The sequence below is a fragment of the Pseudoliparis swirei genome, chromosome 3 (genome assembly GCF_029220125.1).
Source record: "Pseudoliparis swirei isolate HS2019 ecotype Mariana Trench chromosome 3, NWPU_hadal_v1, whole genome shotgun sequence".
In the NCBI taxonomy this organism is placed as follows: Eukaryota; Metazoa; Chordata; class Actinopteri; order Perciformes; family Liparidae; genus Pseudoliparis; species Pseudoliparis swirei.
Genome location: NC_079390.1, coordinates 21,052,311 through 21,068,559, shown reverse-complemented (window position 1 = coordinate 21,068,559; position 16,249 = coordinate 21,052,311). Strand labels below are relative to the sequence as shown.

General features: G+C 44.1%; 1 protein-coding gene across 1 annotated transcript; it reads left to right on the top strand.

The window, feature by feature from the left end:
- Positions 1 to 2,805: 2,805 nt before the first annotated feature.
- Positions 2,806 to 16,032, top strand: LOC130190861 (proline-rich protein 7). Its single transcript, XM_056410459.1, has 2 exons — positions 2,806 to 4,447; positions 14,447 to 16,032. The coding sequence occupies exons 1-2, from the start codon at positions 4,090 to 4,092 to the stop codon at positions 15,070 to 15,072; spliced, it is 984 nt and encodes a 327-aa protein (XP_056266434.1). The 5' UTR covers positions 2,806 to 4,089; the 3' UTR covers positions 15,073 to 16,032.
- The last annotated feature ends 217 nt before the right edge of the window (positions 16,033 to 16,249 follow it).

Sequence of the window (16,249 nt, the reverse complement as noted above, 5' to 3'; positions counted from 1 at the left end):
CCGCCATGGTGATGTCGCAGGGCACCTACACCTTCCTGGCCTGTTTCTCCGGCTTCTGGTTGGTCTGGGCCCTCGTCGTCATGCTCTGCTGCTTCTGCAGCTTCCTGCAGCGCCGGCTGAAGCGGCGCCACGAGGCGTCTGAGGAGCAATGTCTGCGGACCGTCGAGATGGAGCCGCTCGGCTGTCACCCCGGGGGGTACCCGCCTCCTCCGCTTCCTCCTCCGCCCGCCCAGCATCCCCTCCCACCTCTACAGCTGCCCAGGGAGCCGCCGCAGTTCTGCCCGCCTCAAACGCTGTCGCCGCCGCTGCCTCTGCAGGTGCCTCATCTCATGCCGCAAGCCAACTGGGTCAGCATGCCAGGTAACACCGAGGAGCTGACCCCGCTGGGTTGTCACGCCGTCGCTGAGCGGCTCGTTAACACGATGAAGTAGGGTGGAGGAAGGTGAAGTGTGGAAGGATGTAATGGAGGAAATGAAGGAAGGTGACGTGTGGAAGGATGTAATGGAGGAAATGAAGGAAGGTGACGTGTGGAAGGATGTAATGGAGGAAATGAAGGAAGGTGAAAGTGTGGAAGGATGTAATGGAGGGAATGAAGGAAGGTGACGTGTGGAAGGATGTAATGGAGGAAATGAAGGAAGGTGAAAGTGTGGAAGGATGTAATGGAGGAAATGAAGGTGGAAGTGTGGAAGGATGTAATGGAGGGAATGAAGGAAGGTGATGTGTGGAAGGATGTAATGGAGGGAATGAAGGAAGGTGAAGTGTGGAAGGATGTAATGGAGGGAATGAAGGAAGGTGAAGTGTGGAAGGATGTAATGAAGGGAATGAAGGAAGGTGAAGTGTGGAAGGATGTAATGGAGGGAATGAAGGTGTGGAGGGCCTCGGACATCAATATATAGGATATTTTGGATTAACATTGTGCGTTTTTTCAGATCAACCATGTGACCAACCCCAGCATCTCATTGTACGGAGCTGCTCACCAGTAATTGCAGCTATTCATTGTTCAAGATATTCTTTTAATATGGCGATTTGCGGCTCCGCCATTTCCATCGGGGTCTGTGGGGAAATAACTCCGCTATGTAGGATTCTGGAGCCGCCCGATCCGGGCGGATGTACCGACCTGCTTTCTGGCAGTGATTACGCAATGTCATAAAGTGCCACCCACGCCGCAGCTACAGTATAAGGGCGAAGCAAGCGAAGTCTCTTGTAATGAATTACACGTTCAATGTAAATTATGAATATGTAGCTTTTGGTGTTGTCAACAATATTGTATTCGATCACACGCACTCCACATTCAAACATTTAGAAAACAACGTATATAGGCTGAAAACGCGATCGGTATTTCATCTAAACTAAATGTTGTCATTCTTTTGGTTATGTTAGCATTCATCTCCGATATCACAATGAATAAAACTATGCAGTCATATTTATGTAAAATCTTTGAATATTCTTACCTTATCGGTTGACATCATTTCTTGGTTTCTGACTTTGTCTGGTCATCAATACAAGTGTATGCGAGGCTGCATCTATCGTAACTGGGTATTTACGACACTGAAGTAAACGTTAAATACCTCCAAAACTGAAGGGGCGCTAAAGGAAAAACTCCATTATGGGGCTTTAAAGCAAATAATTACACAACAACATTTTCAGTGGAGTTAAAGAGGCCTTTTTGTTCCTTCATCTTCTTTTTCTTTGTCTTCTTGTTGCTCCTCCCTCTCTGGCTGAATCAAATATTTCATATTTTCCCTTCATACTTGTTTTGGATATTAGATATTATATTGGAGTTTAAACCGACTGTGGATGGTCGTATCACCGGTGGTCCCATTGTTCTGTTTTTGTTTGGTCTGTCTACTTCACGGTTGTCATGAATGGTGGATTTGGATAAGCCTGGACACTCGTTTCAGCAGATAATGACGTCACAGCAGCAGAATTAATAATCAGACATTTCGGGCTGGGCGATTTAAATACAACGTCGACTTACAAATATTATCAAAACGAGACAATCGAGAGAAAATTTATATTTTGTCCGTTTCGATTTGTCTCGTGTTACAAATCACCTTTTCTTTACAGCAGTGCATTTCTCACAGCGTGTAGGTCTATATTAAATAACACTTTCTTTATTATTATAGAAAATATGTATATTACCAGCTGTATATTGACAGAGCGCTCAGATTAATACGATAGTGTTTGGCACTAGATTTTGGTGGTCGAAGGTCAACATTTTCGCCAATAAATCGAGCCTTCATTTGGACGACTTGTTCTTCGATAACAGTGAAGTGTGGAGGAATTAACTCGGGCTAATTCATTCGGACCAAAAATAAGGAATAATTAGATTTTTTAGTCTTCGTTTCAGAGGCACTTTCGCTCCATCGCCGTGAATATTTATCTCCGAGCTTCTCTCTGAAGTGTGAAACTGATACTCAGCCCCCCCCCCCCCTGGCATCAGAATGCTGCCTGAACAGCTGAGATTCATAGACTGCACTGTTTCTCCTGCTCCGAGTTCTCACTGTGTGGAAAATATCGCCTGAATGTGTCCTCTGATATTCTCTGAAGATGTTCTCGCCTCGCTCTCTGTGTGTCTCTGTAGGCGCCGTGAGGTCAAGAGTCCGCTGGGAGCTGAGAGGGAGGAATTCGCCCCCAGCGGTGTAGACGGACCCCAGACTCAATCCCCGCGCTCGGAAAGGACCGGCCTTTTTTTCAGTGACAGGGATTCACATCGCCTCCGGGGTTTTGCCGCTGCTGATTGGACGTTGCCTCAGTTCATCCGGCCCCTCCAGGCTTTTGTTTTATTTCAGCTTCAAACTTATTTATTTATTTTTATTCCTATTTTTTCTCTCTTGTATCTTGGAACTTGGAGGTTCTGCCTCAAAATCCAGTTGATGATGTCGTTAGCAACTTTATTTTCCGTCAGAAAAGATGGAGAGGTGTGGGCGGATTACTGAAACGAGCCTGGCGGAGCTTTTGGGGAGAATTGAAATGGATGTTTGCTGCTGTTGAAACGCCCGTGAATCTGCAGAGTTCATCTTGTAACCATGCGGAATAACTAATGCGTCTGTGTGTGTTATTCCCGGGACGCACACACATTTCCATGTAAATGAGGAGCGCTGCAGCGGCGCTGATTTCTAAAACATCTGGACGGATTTTGATTTCCTGCAGTTTTTTTATTCAATTAGGAGATTTAAGAACTTTTTATAGCTTAATAAGAAGAAAAAAACAGAGACCCCATTTTTACTAAAGTTAAAACCAATTGAACTATAATAATTTAAAAAAAGATTCCCTTTGAATTTTTTCATGAATGTGTTATTTATGAAGTTTCTCTGTTCCAGACACATCACTTGTACAAATAATCACGTTTTTTTCTGCCCGAATTCTGATGTCACGCCTCAGAAGTGTAACATCCTGCGCTCAGTAATCCGTAAACCAGGTGGACCGAATTAGTCGAATAAGAGGAAACACGAGCCAATTAACCTCATCAACTTTTGACAACCAGGTCTGTAGTGCAACTTCCTGAAAAACATTTGAATGACATTTAATGTAAAAACAATGTCAAACACATTTTTACTTTCACTTTTTACTGGCCAACAGCCTTTTATAAACACAACCAAGACCTGCAGTAAATCTTACTGACTGAATGTTCCTGGATATTTTGGACCGTTATTAATTCACTTTATCATCACTTTTAACTTCTTTTGGCAATTCTAATGATTCTGGAACTTTTTTTCTTCATAATTTTCTCCAAACTTTGAACATTTGAAACTTTTGAAACAGTGTGATGATCTTGAAGGATGCTGTAACCTCTACTGACTTCACTGCATTCCTTTTCAACGTCTCCATCTCCACTGAAGCACGCGGCTGTTCACGGCTTCAATCCCCTGCTTTGATTCTGCTAGTTTCCACCTTGGATTACATCATTTAATTAAATCTGCAATACAGAATTTTTCATCACAGAATGTGCTAAAAGTGGCAGAATCAGTCTTATTAATGAGACGAGCTCAACCAGCTTCCAGAGGATAGCGGGACGCGGCGTACGCCCCATCCCGCACGTCTGAAATCGAGTCGGGGGGCGACCCCTCGGCCCGACCCGCCGCCGCCATGGTGATGTCGCAGGGCACCTACACCTTCCTGGCCTGTTTCTCCGGCTTCTGGTTGGTCTGGGCCCTCGTCGTCATGCTCTGCTGCTTCTGCAGCTTCCTGCAGCGCCGGCTGAAGCGGCGCCACGAGGAGCGTCTGAGGGAGCAATGTCTGCGGACCGTCGAGATGGAGCCGCTCGGCTGTCACCCCGGGGGGTACCCGCCTCCTCCGCTTCCTCCTCCGCCCGCCCAGCATCCCCTCCCACCTCTACAGCTGCCCAGGGAGCCGCCGCAGTTCTGCCCGCCTCAAACGCTGTCGCCGCCGCTGCCTCTGCAGGTGCCTCATCTCATGCCGCAAGCCAACTGGGTCAGCATGCCAGGTAACACCGAGGAGCTGACCCCGCGCTGGGTTGTCACGCCGTCGCTGAGCGGCTCGTTAACACGATGAAGTAGGGTGGAGGGAAGGTGAAGTGTGGAAGGAAGTAATGGAGGAAATGAAGGAAGGTGACGTGTGGAAGGATGTAATGGAGGGAATGAAGGAAGGTGACGTGTGGAAGGATGTAATGGAGGAAATGAAGGAAGGTGAAAGTGTGGAAGGATGTAATGGAGGAAATGAAGGAAGGTGAAGTGTGGAAGGATGTAATGGAGGAAATGAAGGTGGAAGTGTGGAAGGATGTAATGGAGGAAATGAAGGTGGAAGTGTGGAAGGATGTAATGGAGGAAATGAAGGAAGGTGATGTGTGGAAGGATGTAATGGAGGGAATGAAGGAAGGTGAAGTGTGGAAGGATGTAATGGAGGGAATGAAGGAAGGTGAAGTGTGGAAGGATGTAATGAAGGGAATGAAGGAAGGTGAAGTGTGGAAGGATGTAATGGAGGGAATGAAGGTGTGGAGGGCCTCGGACCTCAATATAGAGGATATTTTGGATTAACATTGTGCGTTTTTTCAGATCAACCATGTGACCAACCCCAGCATCTCGTTGTACGGAGCTGCTCACCAGTAATTGCAGCGATTCATTGTTCAAGATATTCAGCCTCAATATTTTTTGAAACATTCGGTTGCAGCCATTAGTCTCAACACTAAACTCTCTGCAGGTCTTTTCTCAAGCGAAGCAGTCATAATATCTTCTTTACTGCTTTATTAAGCGTTAAATGACTGACAAATATCAAACCTCCTTCCCTTTATCTACCAAGTGCACATTTCCTTCATAAAACGCTGAATTGGTTCTCGAACAAAAAACCCCAAAAGTGAGAAATATGGAATAAACTCACAATCCCCCATGCGAGGAATTCAGATGCAAAAAGAGAGACGGGACACAGGAGGGGGATTTAATTTTACCCTGTCAGATTTTTTTCTTTTTCTTTCGACACTTCGCTTCCCAGCCTCCACCTCCCTGCCTGCCGGGCAGCGTTCCCCCGCAGGGCGTCATGGTGACAGCTGCCGCTGAGGCGTGGGCGGTGGCTGCGGAGGCCCAGTGGTGACGGAGCAACACGAGCGGGAGCGAAGCTCAGAGAAACAAAACGAGAACGAGAGAGACAAGCAGACGGGAGAGAGAGTGTAGAGCTGGCAGGAGCACCGCTGGGGGGGGGGGGGGGGGACAAAGAAAGAAAGAGAGAGCGAGAGACGTCGGCATCTTAAAGGATAGGCTTCTCAAGATTCTAATTATCCCTCCTTGAAGCGCTCTCTCCCGATCGTAACGAGCTTCTAAGAAATGTCGTTGTCCTGTGTTGGAACGTTCTCAAGTTCAGCCGGAGTCAAAGTGAAGCTTCGCCAGTCCGTGTTACTCTTCTTTTACTTCAGAGGTTCCCGACCTGAGGGTCAGGACCCCCAAAAGGGGTCATGTAGTCAATCAAAAGGGGCCGCGAGATACTACCCGCAATGACGAGTAGAAATTGCATCGTGCTTTTGGTGCTCTAACTTTTAGTACTCAATAGGAGGGCATCGACGATGGGAAGTCCAGAATAATAGTTTTATACATGAAAAGATATTTAGATATTTCCCTCGCCGTAAAACCAATGCCGCCAACGTGGCTGGAAATATGGCGTAAACAGAAAACCATCTCCCTTTTTTAAGGAACATTATTATTGCTCAGGGTTCCCCTGTTTTAAGAGGTTTTTTTCCCAGTTAATTTCCAACAACATCTGTATTCTGGCTTCAGCACAGATACATGGCCAACGGACTAAATAGCACCTTTTTAGTCGAGACTACTCAGCACACACACACAAACACACACAGACACACACATTCAAACACTGTTGGCAGACAAACTTCTCATCAACGTCTAATGTAATGTAATCACTTCGACGGCAAAGCCTTTCGGAGCAACGCGGAGAGCCGGGGAATCGAACCGCCGATCTTCTAATTAGTGCATGAAACGCCCCTCCATCCTGAGCCACAGACACAGGATACAAAATAAATAAATAGTTCAGTTGATGACCCAGCAACTCTGGATCAATCAACCAACACGATTTGAGGGGATGATCCCGACCCCGGGAAACAGAACTATCCGGTATGGAAGCCCCGCAGACACTGAAGGTCACTGAAGGTCACTGAAGGTCACTAAGCTGCTCCACGGTGCAGTTAGTTGGCAGTTAAGGGTTTTTACTCGAGGGCATCTCCACTCGACTCAAAGGGAGCGTGCTGCCCTGAGCCTTCCCAAAAGTGGATTTCTAAAACTATCTTTATGGAAATGTGAGAGTTGTGCGAACATCCTGCGACACCATATATATATATAAATCAATTAGCAATAAAAGAGGAATTAGAAAGCAACGAAGGAGGAAGAACAGCACGAACCTCTAGAAATCTGTCGAGGGTAAAGATTGGAGAGAAGGAGGAGAGAGAGCCGGAGGGAGTAAAGAAGCATCATCGGCTGCTGTCAAAGATGGTTGATGAGCACAGACAGACAGCGGCGGCTAAAACAAAAGGCTGCTGGAGTCTCGGTCACAAAGCCGACTGATGAAGAGGTTCAGTATCCAGGCAGCAGCCGAGCTAAAAGGGAAGCAGGTGGCGACCAGCTGAGCACAACAGAGAGGAGGGAGAGGAGGGTTCAGTCGTATTTACCAGAGGGGAGAGACTCTCACACTTTACGCTTCTTCAGATAACGATGTGCCACTAAAAGGATCATTTCTAATACAAAAAATCCGCCATGAAGGTTGTGAATGTAACGCTTTTACGGAGGCTGCAGTTTATCGTGTTTCTATCATTTAGGGAACGCTCATGGATGGAATTCAATTCAGTTTATTGTTATAGCCCATTTTCACGAATTATAAATTTGTCTCGGAGTGCTTTACAATGCGTACACATAGACATCCCTGTCCCAGAAAATCACATCAGATCAGGAAAAGCTCCCAAACAACCCTTCACGGGGAAAAAAAAAGGTATGTAAGTGGACATAATAATAGAAACACCTTTCAGTAAACATAATCAAATTCCCGAAGGCGGTGTCGGAGTCCAGCATCGCTCACGAGAGAGCGTCGAACTCTTACGTTCACGACGATGTCATATGCTTTCGAGCGTCTGAGCGACGGTAAAGAGACGGTGAAAGCGAGGCGCTCGGCTCTGGGAGCGCGGGTTTCACCGCTCGGCCGTCAACCCACGCAGCCAGCATGTCTCGCTCTCACCGGGTGTTCGCGCTGGGAGCGGCGCTCATGAGACGCTCAGCTCAGACTGCTGGTGGGTGAAGATTCCTCCTCTGCAGCCTCAGAGTTTCGAGATGGAAATTTCCCGGAAACGATCGCGGCGTTTGGGTTAAAATAACTACGGAGGCCATTACCGAAGCGATGTGGCAAATGGACCGGTTTCACATGGGACACGGACAGCGGAGACCCGGGTGAAAGTCTGGTGTTTTTTTATCCTCGTCCCCTTTCAGTGGATCTCGACGACGTTGATCACGAACATATTTACATTACATCATTTGTGGGATACTGTATTCTATACAAACGGTGAATGCAAACATCTTGATCTGGTTGTTTAGTGTTGAATGCAGAGAAGATGAGATGTGAGAAACAATATATTGCATGAGATAAGAAGGTCAGCAATACGATTATTTTTTAACCCTCCTATTATCTATGGGGTCAATTTGACCACATTCAATATTTAACGTCTCTAAAAATATGATTGACATCATTTTTTTTGCTTCATATTTCATGACTTTTCCTAATTTATTGGGGACAACTGGAAAAACATAAAAATCACATGATATGTTTTCAATGTCCTGAACACAACTTGTACGCATCGTTGTTCTTTGGGCTCAATTTGACCCCAGGCTGTTTTTCACTGTGTAAAACATATAAGAAATATCAATTTTTTTATTTATTTAAAGGGCTATTTAGGTAGTCAACAAACAAACATAAAGTACCTGACACTTAAACTTGGGAAACAATATTAATTCTAATCATTTTGTGGAGGTTTTAATTGCTGTGGTCAAAAAGGGTAAAAGATATTAGTACATTTGAAGGTAACAGGAGGGATAAATAAAAAAAAAGTACGATATTTGAGAGGAGATACAAAAAAAACTAGAACGGGCACTTGGTAGAGCGCATACCTTCGCATATCACAAGATCGGGCATTGAATTATTAACATTTTGGCATTAGTTGCATGCCAATTGGATAGAAATTGACCGTGCTATGGTAAAAAGAAGATGTTGACCTTTTCTTGACCTTGACCATGACCTTTGACCCGATCAATCCCAAAATCTAATCAAATGGTCCCCGGATAATAACCAATCATCCCACCAAATTTCATGCGATTCGGTTCAATACTTTATTACTTATGCGAATAACACGCATACAAATAAATAAATAAATACACGGCGATCAAAACATAACCTTCCGCATTTTCAATGCGAAGGTAAATATCAACTTTTTTATTTATTTAAAGGGCTATTTAGGTAGTCAACAAACAAACATAAAGTACCTGACACTTAAACTTGGGAAACAATATTAATTCTAATCATTTTCTGGAGGTTTTAATTGCTGGGGTCAAAAAGGGTAAAAGATATTAGTACATTTGAAGGTAACAGGAGGGATAAATAACAATTTTCTAAGATATTTGAGAGGAGATGCAAAAAAAAAAGGACGAGAAGAAGTGCCATTCAACGTGTCGGTGGCTGTCGGACGTGGACCGTGACAACCTGTCGTGAAGACGTTTCATATCAGCCCGGTACCACACCACGCCCGTGATTAACCACTACGGTTAAGGTTTGAAGAAAAGATCGTTTGTGTTCAGGAATAACGTCGCCGCTAATGGACTTTCTTACATAACGTGGAGCGGTATAACGTCAACTTCCGGTTCCACACGGGACAAGAACAGCGGCCTCCTGGTGAAAGTCCTGTTTGTACGTGGTGAACTTTTCATGTGTTAATATCTCCACGTCGACTGGTTTAAAATGGAGGCTCTGCGTTGTATCTACCTGTTGGCGTTGGGGAGTCGTGGAGGTAAAGTTTCATTGACGTTGCCAGTTTCTATTCACGGTTACATGAGCTTAACCCTCCTGATACCTTCAAATTTACTAACATCTTTTAGCCCTGGGGTCAATTTGACCCCAGCAATTAAAACCTAGAGAAAATGATTAGAATTAATATTGTTTCCCAAGTTTAAGTGTGATGTACACTACCGTTCAAAAGTTTGGGATCACTTAGAAATGTCTTTATTTTTCAAAGAAAAGCAGTTTTTTCAATAAAGATAACATTAAATTAATCAGAAATACACTCTCTACATTGTTAATGTGGTAAATGACTATTCTAGGTGGAAACGTCTGGTTTCTAATGAAATATCTCCAGAGGTGTATAGAGGCCCATTTCCATCAACGATCACTCCAGTGTTCTAATGGTGCATTGTGTTTGCTAATCGCCTTAGAAGACTAATATCTGATGAGAAAACCCTTGTGCAATTATGTTAGCACAGCTGAAAACAGTTATGCTGGTGATATAAGCTATACAACTGGCCTTCCTTTGAGCTTGAAGTTTGTAGAACAAAATTAATACTTCAAATATTAATCATTATTTCTAACCTTGTCAATGTCTTGACTATATTTTATATTCATTTGATAAATAAAAGTGTGATTTTTCATGGAAGACACGAAATTGTCTGGGTGATCCCAAACTTTTGAATGGTAGTGTATGTTTGTTTGTTTGTTGACTACCTAAATAGCCTTTTAAATAAATAAAAAAGTGAATATTTCTTATGTTTTACACAGTGAAAAACAGCCTGGGGTCAAATTGACCCCAAAGAACACCGATGGGTACAAGTTGTGTTCAGGACATTGAAAACATATCATCATGTGCATTTTATGTTTTCCCAGTTGTCCCCAATAAATTAGGAAAAGTCATGAAATATGAAGCAAAAAAATGATGTCAATCATTTTTTTAGAGATGTCAAACATTGAATGGGGTCAAATTGACCCCAAAGGTAACAGGAGGGTTAACTCAGAGTTCAGGTTAAGGCTCAGTTTGTTAAACCTGCTTTGCCCACTGAACCCTCCTGATCCTCCGCACATCAGGCCCACGTGTGTTTCTGCTGATGTTTATTTAAAGCCGTCCTGGCAGCTGGGCTTCTCGATGGGGGGGGGGAGTCGACAATGAAAGTTTGATCCCGCAGGAGTGATGGACTTTGGTCAGGTGCACTCACACGTAGACAAGAGCGCCCGCACATGTGCTTCTATAAATACGCGCGGCTGCGTGGCAACAGGACAACATAACAGCTGTTTATTCACCACGGTGAGTTTTACTACCGGGGATGTGAACCGGTTCAAGCTCAGGGACTCTGGAACTCGGGATCATTTACGTTGAAATTGTTATTAATATTTGTCCACCAATGTTCCACAACAACAGACGGCAGACTTGGACTTTAGTGCGACGTGTGTCCTCCCCCCCCCCCAGTCCTGAAAAATATTTGTAAAACACAAAAATGTCCTGACAAAATTATTCAAATTTTTACCACAGTCAACCCTTGTGTTGCCTTCGGGTCATTTTGACCCGATTCAATATTTAACCCTCCTGTCGCCTTCGGGTCAATTTGACCCGATTCAATGTTTAATGTCGGTGTTCTTTCGGGAGTCAACAAACAAACATAAAGTACCTCACACTTAAACTTGGAAAACAATATTAATTCTAATAATTTTCTGGAGATTTTAATAGCTGGGGTCATATTGACCTCAAGGGAAAAATATGTTAGTAAATATAAAGGAAACAGGAGGGTTAAACATTGAATCGGGTCATATAGACCCGAAGGCGACAGGAGGGTGAAACATTGAATCGGGTCAAATTGACCCGAAGGCAACACAAGGGTTAAATTATTATAAACATTACTTTCTATTTCAGCCCCTTCAATAGAGGTTTATCACGCTCTGTCCTACCCAACCCAATATATACACGTAAACAATGCAGCTTTTTATTAAATTAACTTCTACTTCCATTTATTTTCACTTTCAGGCCGACAAAGTGAACGTGATAATCTCAAAACCCACTTTCAAAGTTTAACAGAGAAACTGTTGCTCTTCTTACAGCGCCGGGTCGTTAGTTTAGACGTTAGTCACTTTGAATAATACATTACGTATTGTCAAAAAAGATTAATTTGCAAGAAATTCCCAAGCTGAGTTGCTGTTGAAGCAGAGAGCTTGAACACTTCAACCAATATGGATCAGGATCCAGCCAGATCCATCAGCCTGGACACAGGAACCGCTTTCAGTTGTTCCAAAAAAGAAAAGCAGTAAGCCTCAAGTGTGATATACCCAGAACCAGAAATACTTCCCTTCATACTGGCAATAGGTTAGAATATAGACTCGTTCTTACAGTAAGGCCCAGCGGCTCTCTGAAAGGTCAGAAGTATTCAAGAAATGTTGCAGGTGTGAACTTTCGTTTTGCAGCATGGATCTCATTTCCTTAAAACTCATATTTTTGTGCTTATTCAGCTTTTTTTCTCTTTAATATCAGCCACAAGATAATATATTTCCCAGATAAGTACAACAAATGTGGCACTTTAGTTTTCTATCATTTCAACCGCATGATACAAGATAATAAAAACATAACATCACTGCATCACCTCACAGGGAGGGGGTGAAGTGAACTAAGACCCCCGTCTCAGCGGTCCTTGAACGCACCGTGACAACTGACGAAGCTGTGTGTGTGTGTGTGTTTTCTGCTCAACACACTGAACTTGTGTTTCTGCATCAGTCTAAACATTTCACCGCCGGAGTCTTCAGCTGCTTTAATTAGCAACAGGTGTGAACGGTCCAATTAGTGGCGAAGAATCTGTAATCTTATAAAAAAAAGAGGGCAGATGAGGTGGCGCCGGAAAACTATCGCTCCGTAAGCGAGCAAACACAACTGGTATTGTTCACAAAAAGTTTACTGAAACAGTAAAACTAAATTAACTGAAGAAAAACACACAAAAAAGAAGTCTTCACAGCAATCTGCCATCTCACTGGAACATACGGCAACACTTTATATAAGTGCTGTTGGTTAAGTATGAGCAAACACTTAATTCATCATTTATAAAAGCATTGTTACACTTTTTATGAATGATTGATTCACCATTTGTAAATTAAGTATGATATAATGCTTCACAGTTTGCAGTTATTATTATAAAGAGCCATAAGTCCAGAGAGAGACTTTTAAGGCCACATGACCAAATATAAAGAAAAACACTTAAAATATAATTTATGAATTGTGGAACAATGCTTTAAAAATGATGAATTAAGTATTTACTCATTTAATTCATGCTTCATAGCGTGCAGTTATTATAAAGTGTGACTTACCAAAGCCATACAACCAGAGAGAGACTTCTGAAGGCCACATGACCAAATATAAAGAAAAACACTTTATAATAACATCCAATGAATCCATCATTTATAAAGTGTGTAACGATGCTTTATGAATGATGAACCCGTCTCCCCGAAATAAAATCATGGATGCAACAGAACTTTCTCAAACTCAACTGCAACACATCTCACTCCCTCAGCCGCTCCGCCCAGACCTTCTCTCTCAATATCGATGGCTCCATCGTCACCCCCTCCACCCAGGTCCGCAACCTCAGCATCATCCATGACCATACTTCTTGTTTGTTTGTTTTGTCTGCTTTATTTTTGTTTTGTTCTGTTTGTCCCTGTGAAGCGTCTTTGTGTACTAGAAAAGCGCTATAAAAGTCTAAATTATTATTATTATTATGAATGAAGTGTTTACTCATGTGTAATTAATGCGTCATAGCGTGCAGTTATTATAAAGTGTTACCATCACCATTGATAAGCATCGATTACAATGAGCTCAACTAAATATAACAGAACATCCTTTACTGCATATCTATGTCTCCTTTCCATATTAACACGCAGCTTATTCAACACAACATCCCAGGCACAACAAAAAACCACAACACATTAATGCCCCTCTTTTGACAATCAATCAAATGGAATGAAACAATTATGCAGACACAACAGGGCCGGTCGGGGCTCAGTGAGAAGGCAGAACCTGCTCACATCGGGCTTGGCGTGTCTCGTCGCTGCATTGCGGTTCCTCCACGAGAAAACGAGGCTTCAGTCTCCAAGCGAGAGGCAGAAAGAAAGATTCAAGTGCGCCTGAAATAGGAGCGAAGAGATTAGGGAACACGAGTGCCAGAGTTCAGACCAAATGTGCTGCGATGGGTTTTGTTCCCACAGCCGAGCACACAGCCACACAGCAGGACGTCGGCCATTAGCTGGGTTTGCGTCCATGTATCTTGATGGATTTGTGTGTGTATAAATATATATAAATATATGTATTTATATATTTGTATATATATATACTGTATATATAAATATCTATATATATATAAATATATATATATCTTAAAATATATATATATATATATACACACACAAATCCATCAAAATACATGGACGTAAACCCAGCTATTTATATATATATATATATATATATAAATATACATACATATACCAGATATATAAATATATATATATATTTATATATATATATATAAATATATATATATATATATATATATATATATATATATATATATATATATATATCCCAGTGCACATGATCAGCAGTTTCAGCTTTTTTAGACTCCACCAGAAAGAGTTGAGAGATGATTTATGAGGAGAGCTGTTTAATATATCTTGTCCTGTCAACAGTTTTACAGGTGTCCCATTATGATGGTGGTCTACGGCGAAGGGGGTTTATTTTAAGTTTCAGTCCTGCAGTTGGCCCCCTGGGACAAACTGGCGGCAAAGCTGACTCGCTGCAATGTGACAGGCCGGTCTCATCCCCCCCCCCCCCCCCCCCCGTGTGAAATGTGAAGTTATCATAAAATAGTTACAGCACTTGCGCGTGTATTTTAGGCCAAACGACAAACTTTTCCTCAATCTTTTTGTTCTTCTTTTCCAGACACGGAGCTATTTGGGAAACCCCCCTGCTACGAGGAGGCCGTCCTGATGGAGGATCCTCCTCCGCCCTACAGCGAGGTCTTGGCCGACCCGCGGGGGGGCACCTACCTGAAGCCGAGCCCGCTCCGAGCCGCGGCGCCTCCGCCTCCGAGGGAACACCAGGACCCTGCTCCCGTGTTCACGTCCGAGACCGGCAAGCCTCCCGTGGCGGCCGTGTTCCCCGAGCGAGGTTACTCCTCCCTGATACGCCTGCCTTCGTCCCAGCGCTGGGACTCCCTGGGTCACCTCCTGTCCAACATGGACCTGAACCACAACAACCTCACGCCGCCGGGGGCGCGCTCCATCCAGGCTGCCGCCGCGATGGCTACCATGCCCCGCCGAGAGCCCAGGACTCACCACGATGGACTTGGGCTAAGAGGTGGAATACAAGGACTCCAAGGAGGCATACAAGGACTCCAGGGAGGCATACAAGGAATTCGTGGAGGGATACAAGGACTCCAAGGGGGGATCCAGGGGTTCCAAGGAGGCTTACAGGGGCTTCAGGGAGTCCATAGTCTGAGGGGACTGGAGCCCAGCTGTGGCCTGCCAACAGCCTTCCCCCTGCTGGGTCGCAGCACGGCGGTCTAGCCCTGGACGCCGGTGGGAGGAGTCTCACTCACCAAGACGTCGGTCCATCTCTGGAGAGCCTTCAAAAGGAGGCGATCGACACAGACAGACAGGAAGTCTTTGTGCCTCCTTTGCGGCGCCGTGTTTGCAGCGCTAAACCCCGCAAGTCGAGACTCAATGCCCTGAAAGAGCGAACAACAAAAGATGAGAAGAAAAAGATGGTTAAAGGGCTGCGGAAAAGGCGCCGGGGGTTCAATTCCCGGTGCAGCTCCGCAGGCGAAGGGCGCCCACTTCCTCTGCCGAGATCGTGGCTTTCAGCTCCGTGTCGCGAGTCAAAGCAGGAGATCACACGGCGTTGTTACCGAGGCGCCCCGGTGTCACGCCGACGCTAATTGAGTCCAAGTTCAGAGGAGAAAAGACCGGTGACGTGGATCAACAGCTGTTTCTCTACCTTTCATCGAGACCCCCTTGGTTTTCATCCCCCCCTCGCGTCGCCCCGCTCACGCTGTTCATCCCCTCTTCTCGTCTCTCTGTGCATGAGCCACCTATTGTACCAGTCTGCCGTCGCCATGGCTCCCGGGAACTGTCTGTTGCTCACGACGACCTCTCCTCTTTTTCTTTTTTTGTGTGCTCCGATTTCTTCGGAGACTCTGTGCTCGCGAAAGAACACGAAGAAGACTCGGCCGCCGTCGTCCGTGGCGTTAGAGCCCGGAGCGGAACTGTAGAGGACCGGAAGCTCCCCGGAGGACCGAGTGGACTCGGGTTTCCTTTTCTAACGTGGCTGCTTTGTTGTTTGCGAATGTCTTTATTACAAACTGTTGCCGTTTTGTCTTCGATCTGGAAGTTCACAGGACGGCGTCGGCGGAGGTCATTTGAGCAAATAACAATTTTATTGAATGTACAAATTTACATCATTCTTCTTCTTTTAAGCTTTGTGACAAATGCCTTTTCTCTTGTGAAATAAAACATCTTCAACAGCGAGGCTTCTTCCGGTAATTTCCGAAAGAAGAAATGTACAATTAAAACATATTTTTTTATTACAATTTTTTTAATTTTAGAATTTTTAAAAACGATAATAATAATTATAATTCTAAAACATATTATTGGTTAATATACGTTGGAATTTAAGGTATTCGTGGTAAAAAAAAAAAACACACACTGCAAACATTATATTCTGGCTTTTCTAAAGGGTTTCAAG